This window comes from Mastigoproctus giganteus, chromosome 12 (assembly GCF_048544385.1).
Source record: "Mastigoproctus giganteus isolate SK-2022 chromosome 12, ASM4854438v1, whole genome shotgun sequence".
In the NCBI taxonomy this organism is placed as follows: Eukaryota; Metazoa; Arthropoda; class Arachnida; order Uropygi; family Thelyphonidae; genus Mastigoproctus; species Mastigoproctus giganteus.
Genome location: NC_143586.1, coordinates 147,846,408 through 147,860,166, shown reverse-complemented (window position 1 = coordinate 147,860,166; position 13,759 = coordinate 147,846,408). Strand labels below are relative to the sequence as shown.

General features: G+C 37.8%; 1 protein-coding gene across 1 annotated transcript in view; it reads left to right on the top strand.

Moving 5' to 3' along the window:
* LOC150077501 (uncharacterized) overlaps positions 1–13,759 on the top strand; it is a 450,301-nt gene that overhangs the window by 388,281 nt on the left and 48,261 nt on the right. The window contains exon 13 of the mRNA XM_090386887.1: positions 5,817–5,888. Within this exon, the coding sequence (XP_090243013.1) occupies positions 5,817–5,888 (72 nt within the window). The remainder of the gene's footprint in view (positions 1–5,816; positions 5,889–13,759) is intronic.

Genomic DNA, 13,759 nt, shown 5'->3' with positions numbered 1-13,759 from the left:
TAAAATATTTCCAGTATTACGTTTTTATAAGCGACATTGCATAATAATAAAAATTATTATTAAGTATTATTTATACATTGTAAAGCAGTTATTAATCAGTCCAAACTAGATTTCGAACAGGATAAGAGTAGAAAGCTTGCTTTTAGTCCAAATAGTAGCTGAGCATTCTGTTCTCTTGCCAAAGCTATTGGCCGCAATTTTTGCCCATCCCTGTTCCCACCTCCGACAAAAACAGATGGTTCTGTTTCTTCCAACTCATGTATTGATGATCTTTGTAAATCACCTCAAACTATTCCCAGTACACTCCATTCAATGCCCTCTGTGGGCTTCCGTCAAAAGGATATCAGAAAGATGAATCTGATGCTAAGAAAACTCCAGGTCCTGATGGTCTTTCTTCACTTGTTCTCTAAACCTGCGCTCCTGAGCTTGCTCCTGTTTTGTGTCGTCTTTTTTCACTTTCTTATTACAAAGGTCATTTTATTTCTGCTTGGAAATTTGCTCATATCCAGCTAGTTCCTAAAAAGGGTGACAAATCAATTCCATCCAATTATCGTACCATTGCGATTACTTCTACTCTTTCCAGAGTAATGGAGAAATCAATTAACCGCCACCTCTTAAATTATCTGGAAATCTTTCGTCTGATCAACGATCGCCAGTATGGATTCCGTCAGTGTCGTTCCACTGGTGATATTCTGACTTATGTTACCCATCTATAGACACATTCAATGGAAACGTTCAGTGAAACTCAAGCCATTTCTCTTGACATTTCAAAGGCTTTTGGTGGTGTTTGGCATAAAGGTCTTCTAAATAAGCTTCCATCCTATGATTTGCCAGCTGTTCTTTGTAATGGGTATCCAGTTTTCTCTCTAACCGCTCACTGCAGGTGATAGTAAACGGCTCTCTGTCTTTTAACTTGTCCACTAATGCTGGTGTTCCCAAGGTTCAGTTCTTCCCCCACTCTTTTCCTCTTGTATATTAATGACCTTCTTCCATTGACGGGAAATCCTACCCATAGTTTTGCTGATGATAGCACATTGCATTCCACTTTCAGAAACCTAGCCCTGCTCAATCAGCTTTAACTTCTCGAGTATCCACTGCCAAATCCTTAAATGCTGATCTCGAGGTAATTCTCTAGTGGGGGCAAAGATAACTTAATTTCAATCCTTCTAAAACTCAGTCCTGCGTTATATCTCGCAAAAAGGATTCTTCTGCTCCTATGCTTATCTTCGATGATGCTCCGATTTCCAGGTAAGATCTTGGTGATTACCCTGACTTCTAATCTCTCTTGGCATAAAGCACATTACAAAATTTGTAATATGCTTTATGCCGACAGCAAAACAGAAAACCCAGTTTATTTGATGCAGAGGAAGCAATATTTAATATTGCTTCCTCTGCATCAAATAAACTGGGTTTTCTATTTTGCTGTCGTCGTTACTTTTCTTCCAAACAGTTGTTGACTCTGTAGAAATCGCAAATCCGCTTTACCATCGAATATTGTTCCCACATCTGGGGCGGTGCCCCCAAAATCTCTCTCAGGCTTCTAGATTTCATTCAAAAGAGGGCAGTTAGGCTAATTGATATCTCATCCCTAACAGAGTCTCTCCACTCTCTGTCTCATAGACTTCTTTCTGTTGCATGCCTTTACTATAGACACTTGCATGGCACTGTTCTTCTGAATTAGCTTCTATAATTCCTGTTCTCTCTTTCAAAGCAGTCTGAACACATGCCGCAACCAGTCAACGTCATTTTGCTGTCCAAGTTCAAACTCACAGAACCAACTTTTCTTCTTCCTCATTTATTCATTCAACTTCTGTTTTCTGGAACCACCTTCCTTCATACGTATTTCCTGAAAATTACAATCTACAGACGTTCAAGTTTAATCTCAACAAGTATTTTCTTTCAACTTTTCAACCCATTCACGATACTAAGTACTATAGGTTCCAATAAAAAAAAGAAATAAAAAGTACCTATACATAACAATGATCCTTGAGAATGAAAAAAAATTTAGTATGGAAAACATATTTATTTAACATGATGTACTTTAAGATAGTAAACTAATTCTCAGGAATAATGGGAGATGTGGTTTCTTTCTTTGGAAATTTTAACTTTTTATTTAATTTTATTTTGCTTGTTTATTATTAGTTATATTTAAGCTTTTTTTTTTTTTTTTGTAGTTGTTAGCGCATCGGCTTCTGTGGCCATAATGCACCTCCCAAGGATTTTGCAGTACTTTGATCCAAGCCGAGGCGGGATTCGAACCCGCGACCTTTGGGTTGCAAGGCAGGAACTTTACCCACCCGGCTATATTTAAACAGACGCCATTACAGAATTTTTATTGCGAACCCCCTGGAACACTTTCACGAACCACCGGTTAGGAACCGCTGGCTTAATGGGTCAGGCAGTGACATCGCGGCACTATGGAAACAGTTTCAGGAGACAGGAAGCATTACAAGAATAGCTGGTCAAGTTCGCCGAGGGCTACATCAACCAGAACAGTTCGATATCTGTTTCTAACAGCAACACGGAACCCCATAATGCCCTGTCATCAACTGTCTCTTGAGGTTGCTGCGGCCACAGAGGAAAACATTTCCAACTGGACTGTGTTAAGATTCAATCTGGTTTCCTTGTTAAAGAGATGCAAAACCAGTGCTTTGTATCTCATTAACCCCAAACCACCGCAGAATTCGTCGAAACTAGTGCCATGAACATGTGACTTGGAGTCCTGACAAATGGAGTACAGTTCTCCAATGAGTCCCGTTTTAGCCTCCAAACAGATTTAGACGTGTTTTTATCTGGAGACAACGAGATATACGCCGTAACAGCACATAGGTACCGAGAACAGATCCGAGAACTCTATGTGAGACTTTTTAGTGGTGCGGTTTGCCAGATTTTCTTTTCGTGCAAAACAACTCCACTGCACATAGAGCTCAAGTGGTGCAGGAATATCTTGAAACTGATGATATCCAACGACTATCGTGGCCAGCACGAGCAAGACTTAAATCTGATCGATCGAACATGTGTAGGACGCACTTGGGTGTCGTACTGGCACTCCGACAGCCAACTCCTCGGTCACTTAATGAGCTAATATTTGTGCTGATTACACCCCATACTGATGTCATGTGACCATATTTTCGAGCAGCTTGTATTGACTTCTATAATGTGACCTTTTTTGGTAATTCTTATACAACTCCTATAAATGTCCCTTATATCTGTCCAAAGTTTCTCTCTGTCTCCTCATTTCATCGTTCTTCTATGGCACACCATACCAAATTTTGTCCTGCTTCATCGCAAGCTGTGCGAATTACACCACGCTTTCTACGTGTTCTGTTCATTTTGTCGAGCAGTGTATGAGTGGCAGCCTTTCTACTGCATGGCCATCTTAAGCTGCCCAGAATGAAATAACCTATATCCATAAAAGAATCAACTAACACTTAAGTGAACGTCTTAAGATAATGCTTTAGGAGATTACATATTATACTATATTCCAAATTAACCAGCAATACTCTGCAGGACCAAACCTTTGAATATTCTATATAATATAACAAATTAAAGTATCTATTTTAGGTCCTGGTATTATTATAGGTTCAGTAAATCAAATGCTTCTGTGAAACTTCGAAAAGGAATTTCGAAGAATATCCTGAAGAGGCGCAACCTACTATAACAAATTTAAAATATAAGAAGTTATCTTGTTATGACCAGTAAGGCGGTCCAAAAACGGTTACCGATTTTGTTCTTGCAAAAAAAAAAATGCAAGAAACCGGCTGGAAAAATAAATAAATTTCTATTTATACTCCGGGACGACCACACGGTCAGAGGAATTCACAAGATATAGAGAATGCGAGAAAGAGTACTGCATTTAACAGTCACGGACTTTAACCCCAGTCACTCAAAGCACGTGTACTTTTTCACACTTGTGCGTAACGACTCGGCGACCTGTCCCAAATGGTTATGACTCAAATCCCATCAATGCCGTGAGGAATTTTTATAGGCCTTTTTCACAAAGTGGCTGAGTTATTCAGTCTCAGGGGCGACTGTAGCATGGTTTTTCTCCCGGAAACACGGGTTTTTCTCCAGCAAACAGAAAATCGACCACAGAACACATGCAATTTGCAGACAGTATATATGGAACAATATGTCCTTAGTTGCTCATGCTCCTAAAATCCTACCACTACGACTACTGCTACTTAAAAAAGGGTTGTCAAAAGCAGAAAGCAAAGAAACACTGCAACTGACAAATAATTTGCTCTGAAATGTGTTAAGACATTTAGTCATATACTTGTAAATGAAGACAAGACAAATGAAAAAGAAACTTTGACTGTCTTAAATTTAAATTACGAACCGCAGTGGATGTAAATTTAAGGAATGGTACTAATGTTTCTACTGGGCAAGGGCACTTAGTCATTTACTATAATATGCGCAGGCTGAAGAGAGAAACGCAGCAGCAGGAGCAAGATGGAATACACAGTGAAGAGTGCGTCCAAGCCAGCGTAATGTGTTGTTTCTTCTCTTCGGCCGGAATTCCTCAGCGTATGGAAAAGGTGTACATCAATAACTGTTTGTCAAGCCTTAATTTTTTTTTAATGATTGTTAATTAAGAATGTATAAGAAGTTATAAAATGCATTGCAGAAAAGTGTGCTTGACTAATGCTCGGATAACACTCTCTTTTCAAGAGGTTGAATGAATGAATACATGGTATGCCAAAAAGTATACGAATGAGCAAATAGTTATCATGAAGAAAAATATTTCGAAGGCCGACTCAACACCGGTTTCACAAAAGAAAATACTTTCTTGACAGTGTCACCTGGGCGAATCAGTATACGAGAATCGATGTGGCCAGGGAGCTGGATAGCAATCATGAGTTTGCCCGAATGCACGTACTCCATGACATACTGCAGTAAAGGAAGATCTACAAAAAATAGGTTCCCACGTGTCCAAGCGCGATCATAAACGGCTCAATGCACTATGGTACATATCCAGAAACTGCATTGGGAAATAATTGTGCATTCTCCATTCACCTGGAGATTTTCATATCTCTGGTACAATTAAATTAAAAATGATCTGGCAACCTTCGCTTGACTCAAAAAATGTGGATTCGACCCGGATAAATAAGTGAAGGAAGCTGTTAAGTAATGGTGCCAACAGCAACCAAAGGACTTTTATGAGCAAAGTATAAAGAATCTGATATACATGTGTGATAAGAGCCTAAACTTGGTTAGGAAAAAAAAAAAACTCATTTCCATAATTATCGTAATTCTTAAATAAATTTCCGTTTATACTCTGCAGAGCCGCCGCCAGCCATATATGTTAACAATTTTATCATCATTCTTTTGATTCTAGCCAATAAATCAGCGCAAATTGACAGTGGCCCCTGCAATTTTTTGAAGCAGCTCCATTCATTTCCTTCCTTCCTTCCAGTTTTGTGCCTTTCAGTTGACAAGCACGGTCATTTTGTCCCCTGTTTCTGTACATTTATATACCACTGCCTCTTTTAAAAAGTTTTTTGGTTGATGAAGATCACTAGTACTTGAAAGACTCTGGTAGAAGTTTCTTTTGTTAACTTTATAATATTAGTGTATTTGAAGCGTATCTGTGTGTTTTATTCTTCTATTATATATATATTTGTATAGAGCTTTATTTGTTTAACGGTATTTAAAGAATTTATTTATTTTTAACAAAAATAAGATTAGCATAACTTAGGATTCTCCCCCACTCTCTCTCAATAAATAAAAATGACAGTGTATTGTAGGAATTGTGTAGAAATTCAATGCTAAATGTTTTTTTTTTCTATTTAATACGTCCTTTTATTAATCTTCAGCGACCTGCTGAATAATAAAATTATTGACATCCATCCAGAAGCCTTCACTCCTATTAAAGAGCTCAGAGATCTGTAAGTATCACATAGCATTTAGTTTTATAATTATTCTTCAGTATGAAAAAATACTATAGTCTGGATATCTCGAAAATGCTGTAGCATCTTACAACTCATAGCTGACATTACCAACTCATTAAGCGTGCAATGAGTTCATTATTATGTAAAGACTTAATTTTAAAAATATTTTTATCATGCTTAAAATTATACTCATGTTTTATTCATTTTTTTTTTATATTGTAAAAGAAGTGGCGGTTCTTCTGTGTTAAGACAACCTAAATGCTTGAATACCAAATCATATATTATACCCCACAGCTTAGATTTTTGTTAATTAAAATTGCCTACGAATTTGAGTACTGATTATGAATTTAAATCATTTTAGTAGGTAATGCTTTAAAACCGTAATGTTCAAATTCCTTTTACAACGTTAAACAAAATCTGAAGAAATTCTGCTAGAAGTACACATGAAATAAATATTGATATTTACTAAGATTATATTGATATTTACTAAGATATTTACTGCAATGATGATCTCGTTCTGCGAAGGCAGGGACGATGTATACACGTACGCAGATGACATAAGATCTTAACGACCATCCAACTGTCCTTGTCTAATAGTGCATTGTGTGACCAGATCAACCATACGCTTATCGAGCTATTCGTATACTTGGATAAATTTGGTCTAGCCCTAAATCCGCAGAAGACTGTACTGATGGTGTACTCTCTCCAAAAATCACCAACGCTCGTACATCCAAAAATAAATGGAATGCCTATTCCAATTTTCACAACTCATACAGATCTGGGGATAATATCTGACACCGAACTTACATTCAAGTCGCACATTGATTTACTTGTAAAGAGGATGTACAATGAACATCCAAACAACGCCTTTTGCACGTGAGACAAGCTGCGACAACCGAACGATACATAAGAAAGACACTTCAGAGAACAAGAACAGGCGTTGGATTAAGAAAGGTTTAAGAATAAGAGTGAGAGAGGTATTTTTCTTAAATTGAATTTAACAAAACAATGCAATGGTGCTAAAACGACTAGAATCGTAAGGTATTCAAGAATTTAATGTCCTGGCTCATGAAAACAAAAAGGTTGCGGTAGGGGGTTAATATTTCTTCTCAGTATGAGGAAAAATTCTAATCGGTATGATAAAGAACCACCAATATATATTCACTAAATGCCATTTTATTTAAATTTCAAAGAAAATCCTCAAATAACTGTAAGGAAAGTGACAAATATTCTCCCAAAGGACTGACAAAAACTCAAAGTTTTAGAATGCAAAATTGTCCACAACTTAATTAGCATTTCCCTGTGACCGAGTGGTAGGCTCTTTCCGTTTCCTGAGTGTACCTGTGTTGTTCTTATCGTTTGCATGTGCCTGTTTAAAGTCCTCTTCCTCTGATTCTTATTTTTTTTTTTTTTAAGTAGGAATAAAAATACCAAGGTAATAAAAAATTTGTTAGCGCTTGTTCACTTTTATGATACCAAATTCTGCCAGAGCTTCCGATGAAATAAAACGACAAAAGAAAGCAATAAACCATATATTCAGCTCTTTCACTTCCTCTCTCTGCTATTACTACTTAAGCTTCGCACAAAATGCATTCCACAGCTCTGAAACAAGCATCGATCGTAAGCAACGCCTAGTTTGCAAAATACACATTTTGGACTTCGGGTTTCCCAACTTTCATTTTACATATTTTTCCACTTAGAAATTTTAAACCTCGTCGTTGCATTGTACGTGGTTATTGTCTAAATTGCTTTTAAGGCGAGTTCACAAATACGCTGATACTAATCGTCCTTATGTTCGTCCAACCGCATGTAAAAACTCGACTCCTAGGAATGGAATTTTCACCAAATTTTAAATATGGCTCTTTTAGAAAGATTTGTCGAACCATCCAAAACTACACTGAAATCGGGTAAATAGAGATCCAACGGTATTTTTATACATATCTGGAGAAACCTATATAGAGAGACATCAGTCAAAAGACAAAATTATCTGTTTTAATACAGTTCTTAAGCTCATTTTAACTTATTGTGTTGAAATATAGCTAAAAAACAAAGAATGATCAAAAATCTTCAGAATTAAAGTTAAGAAACTAAACGGGAGTAAGAGATGAAATGGCAACAACATTTCAAAATTATGATCAGAGAAAAAAAAATTCCGAGTTAAGAAATATCTAGCATTCCGAAAACATTACTGTGCATCCGTCATATACTGCCCCTTTCTTTCTCTAATCGGCGCACGGCCACAAGCATAATTCAACTACAATATATGGTAGTTGAATTATATAAACAACATATAGGTATATGAACAACCTAAATGATATGTGTTTAAAAATAATAATAATAAATAATAATAATTGCAGGACTTCTATTCTGATTTTAATGAAATTTGGGAAAGTTGGGCAATTCGTTCCAAAAGAGCCAAATATAAAATTTCATGAAAATCCATACAGTGGAAATCAAATTATTACATTGCGACGAACAAAGAAACAATAATATCCAGATTTTTATTGGTCCCCATTTTAATGCAATTTGGGACATCTTGATAAATCTTTCTAAAAGGCCAAATATGAAATTTTATGAAAATTCATCCACTAAGAATGGAATTATTATGAGCGGGCGGATGGACGGATAATTATGGCGAAGACAAGGAATGCTTAACGATATATGTTAATGCGCCTAAAAAGCTACTTTAAAATAAAACATTTTTTATTATTCAACAATTTCTGTAACATGTTATTTTCATTATAAAATAACCTCAAATAATGGGCACGAAAGAACAATCTGAAATCTTTTCAGACGCGTTAGCATGAATGCCAAAAGCGCCTATTGTCTTCCCAATGTCCTGTCTGTCTGTCGGCATGTAATAATTGGACTCCCAGTGGATGTATTTTCATAGCATATTATATTTCGCTCTTTTAGAAATTCAAAAATCGTTTAGTAATTCCAGATTTCATTAAAATCGGATCATTAGAAACCAGCCATTTATTATTTCTTTGTTCGCCCGCATATAATAATAACTCGAACCCCAGTTTATTGATTTTGATAAAGTTTTATATTGGGATAGCGTGGAACAATTTGAGGAGTATCCCAATTTCATTAAAATTCGGCCAACAGAAGTCCGGAAATTATTATTTCACTGTTTTCATACATTATCATATAGGCTATCCATATACCGTATATTGTATCTGAAGCACTCGAAATTATGATTTTTTCCGTGGGCTGATTGCAGGAATAAATGAGCAACATGGCGGATGCTAAGAAATGTTCTCAATTCGCGCATAAATGTCTTCGTTTTCTGCTAGTTGTTTTTTTTAAATCAGTTTACTAAATACATAAGTGAATTACACTATTTATTTATTTATTAATCACTGCAGAAAAGTTAATAACTCTTATATTTCAATTGTTATTAAAATCCAAGAATAAATAAGTAAACTACATTATGAAAGCTTTGGTAGCGTACTACAATTGTTCAATTAATTAATCACACAGCCTGGAGTACGTGTTACACTTCTTTGACTGTCGATTAGAAAGTATTACAAAACGTGAAATGCATATTAGCATTAGTTGAGGCATATGATGCAAGAAAGCAAGCTTATTGAGCATCAGTCAAAAAAAAAAAAAAAAAAAACCTTCCCATTTCACCAATCAGGTCACTCCAAATGTTTGTCTAGTTTAGACTTAAATTTATTTAAGCTATCAACTTCCACAACAACAGATGGAAGTCTGTTCCAGCAACGAACTACCCGCTGGCTAAAGGCAAACTTCCGCATATATATTCTACAACTGTCATTCCTCAATTTGAATCTATGCCCCCTCAGGTTCTTAATCTCAACAAGTGGAAGTTTCCCATCAGCATTGCGCCTACTCAAACCATTCAAGGCCTTGTACACCTCAATCAGATCACCTCGCAGGTGCCTAGTCTCTAGATGCTGCAACTGAAAGAATTTAAGCCTCTCCTGGTAAAAGAACCCCTTTGTTCCTCTCACCAATCTTGTTGCCCTTCTCTTGTTGCCTCATTTTAGGAAGGACATCCTTCCTAAAATGAGGCCTCCAGACCTGCACGCAATACTCAAGGTGTAGCCTGACCATTGCCTTATACAAAGATATAATCACCTCCTTGTCTCTAGCAGAGATGAAGAGAACTTCATCTCTGCTAGAGACAATTGTGCATTTGGATATGAAGTTCTCAGAGAACTTCATATCCCAAAGCACAATTACCCCAGGTCTTTTTCATTCTCCACCTCCCTGAGTGTAGTACCAAACAGTTGGTACGTTTTTCTTGGGCTACTGCTACCCATATGCAGTACTTTGCATTTGTCAATATTAAACTTCTGTTGCCACTTCTCAGCCCATCTACCTAACTTTTCTAGATCCTGTTGCAGTAACATACTGTCTTTACTATCATTAACAACCCTGCCAACCTTTGCTTCATCTGCAAACTTGGACATTAAGCCTGACATACCTTCATCGATATCATTAATAAATACAGAAAACAATAATAGGCCCAGCACCGAACTCTGGTGACTCCACCAATAACATTAATCCACGTAGAGCAGCGTCCACTTATTACCACTCTCTGCTGTCTCCCACTCAACCATCCCTTTATTCATTGCAGCGACTTTCCCTTAATGCCATACCGCTCCAATTTGTACCAGTGCAACAGTACCAAAAGCTTTCCTGAAATCCAAGTACTGTATATGATAACAAAATTATTTTTTGTATCCAGATCCTTTGTGACCACATCGTAGTATCCAATCAGATTGGTCAGACAAGACTTCTCCTTAGCCGAGTGGTCAAGCGCGCGGGTACATAAGTACACATGTCTTGAGTGACTCTGGTTCAAGCCCATGACTGCTGAATACGGTGCTCTTTCTGGTATTCTCTCTACCTGGTGAACTCCTTTGACCATGTGGTCGTCCCGGAGTATAAACAGAAAATGTATTTATTTATTTGTCTAGGTGATCCTGCATCACTTCTTTAACCAGTGACTCCATTATTTTCCTCGGAACAGAAGTTAAACTAACAGGTCTATATTTATTTTGGTCGCCCTTTGAATTCCCCTTTGTGAATTGGGGATACTTCTGCACATCTCCAGTCCATGGGGACCTCCCCTGAATCTAAGGATGTTCTCATAATTATGGCTAAGGGTTTGCTTACCTCCCTAGCTGCCTCCTTCAATATAACTGGATAGATTCTATCTGCCCCAGGTGCCTTTTTTTTATGTTTAAATTCAACAATTTATCCTCCACTTTGCTCTCTGTTATTACAAAATCATTTAGCTCCCTGTTAGATTTCAGTAAACGTCTGTCCTCCACTTCCTTACAGAATTCCTCATGTGTGAATGTAGATACAAAATACTCATTCAGTTTGTCAGCTATCTGAGCAGAATCATCAACAGTCGAACCACCAACATCACGTGCCGACCGGGCTAGTCGGGTGGGTTAAGTGCCTGCCTGGCAACCCAAAGGTCGCGGGTTCGAATCCCGCTTCGGGCTTGAATCACAGTACTGCAAAAACCTTGGGAGGTGCATTATGGCCACAGAAGCCGATGCGCCAACAAATAACTAAAAACAAAAAAACAACCAACATCAAGTCGATCAATCTGATTCATCCCCTTCCTTCTAGAGTTTACATAAGTAAAGAAGTCTTCATTATTTTTCTTTACCAAGGATTTCTCATAATCAGCCTTCGCTTGCCTAACCTCCTTTGTGACTTGATTACAGACTAGCTTACATCTGCCGTAGGCTTCTGTGTCACCTGCTAATTTATATGTATCCCACGCATTTTTCTTCTCTGCCACGAGCCTCATTAGTTCATCTGACATCCATCTAGGCCTAAATCTTGAACAGTATTTCTTAGTTGGTATGAAAAGCCTAGTAGCTTCCAAGATTAATTCCCTGAAGGCCTGCCATTTAGAATTCACTGTTTTTATCATCATCAGCTGAACCCATTGTATACACTGTATAGAATTCAAAAACTGCCTGCGACCACTGTATTCACCTTTACGAAAACAATAACTTACTTTGCACTTTTCTTAATCACAGAAAAAGTAAAAATTCAATTAATTTAAGAAATAAAAATCGAATGTACACGGTACGTACATTAACGTAGTACGTACATCAACCGATGTTTCTTTTTTGGTCAAATATAAATTTATGCAGTTGTGTCAATGCTATTTACAAAGAGGAAGATCTAAAAGATGTTTAAATAGTATTACACACTACCGTACAGTGACGGATCCAGAAAAAAATGACAGGAGGGGCATTTGTGACAGGAGGACACTATTTTGTGTCTTGTTTATGCACAAACAAGGCACAAAATAATGCACAGAGCAAAAAAAAATATGACACTCAAACATAATGTGACCAGCGGACACAGCTAAAGTCTGAATTAATTGGATGTAAACATTGCGCCGACCAAACTGCGTGACACCTCGAACTAGAATGGCGATCACATCAGCATCAGTGTTGCCACTGTAATCAGTTGAAAATAGATGAGCCATAATGCAAAAATAGATAAAATCCTATGTTAACAATGAAAAAAAAAAATTTTGTAGCTAAAGAGAATTTAAATGATTGACGTATATTCTCCGAAAAGCGACAAGGGGGGGACACGTGCCACGATGTCCCTACCCTGAACCCGCCACTGCTACCCTACAAAACAACTGTACGGTACTTTTGTGTTTCCTTAGGTGAACTCTCTATACCTGCACAGCCAGTTCAGACGTTCGGCTTTGGGCCAATGGCCAACCGAAAATTAAATTTGGCAGTTGTCGAGTGGTTAGTGAAATTCGTCTCTTACCCCCACCTTCTCCTTTCTAAAAATAGCCGGAAAATGAATTGCTGTATTTCGGGGCTTCCTTTGTATAATCGTTTTCAATCCCCTGAAGTAAGTTACTCAAGGGAATTAATAATCGAACGAGCCTGAAATGTAACAAAGCTTATATAACTTAACTTGTTATTAGGCTTTTCCTAATAATGCTTTTTCTTCTTCATTTGCTGTTCTCGATAAACACGACTGTGTGGGTTAACATGTCCATTCATCTTGAAAACTGCCTCATCACACCACAAGATTTTATTATTTATTCATTATTTTATTTCAAGATTTCATCATATCTGGAAAAACTATTTTTTTGCATATCAACTTTTCTATCTGGATCGTTCTCATTCAGTGCGTGATGTAGTTTTCATTAAATAAATGTGCTCTATTTGCAATCACACCATACAAGCACATAAACAAGGTTGTTTATGTGCTTGTATACTCAGTGTAAAGTGTATTTGGGGTCAAATGGCACCAGGGGTTCCCCCCATCTCCACGTAGTTTACCTTGATTTAAAAGTGTATGGATCTTGAGGTATGTGTTGTCCTCTGGCCATTTAGCCGCCAGACCACTGCTGAGGTCCGACGTTGTTCCACTTTCGCCCTGTGGAGGCAGACAAGGTACCCAGTAGTTTGCTTTTACTCTGGCAGGCCCTGTCACCTAATTTCCTGAGATATATCGCGCCCGTTTGTATGTTTAACACATACATATTGTATTTTCCTTATTTGGCGGGGGTGCCTTGAAGATTTAGAGGCCGAGGAGTGGGCGAAATAATTTAGACAAGTTAAAAATTTGGTTTAGGCGCTGGTGTGCAGACAGAAAGAGAGGGTGGAGACTGAAGGCTGAGGGGATAGTTAGGAAGGACTGGGGTCAATAGAGTAGATGACCCCAGCACGTGTCAGTGGGGAATGCCCCACCAGAGGGAAAGAGTGGGATGGCGAGGAGGGGAGAAGATAGGGGACGTCACCCCCCCAGGGAAGGGAGTAAAGTATGCCAGGCAAGAGAGCCGGCATAGATCGCCAAAAGGCTCAGCAGCAGTATGTCTGCTGTTT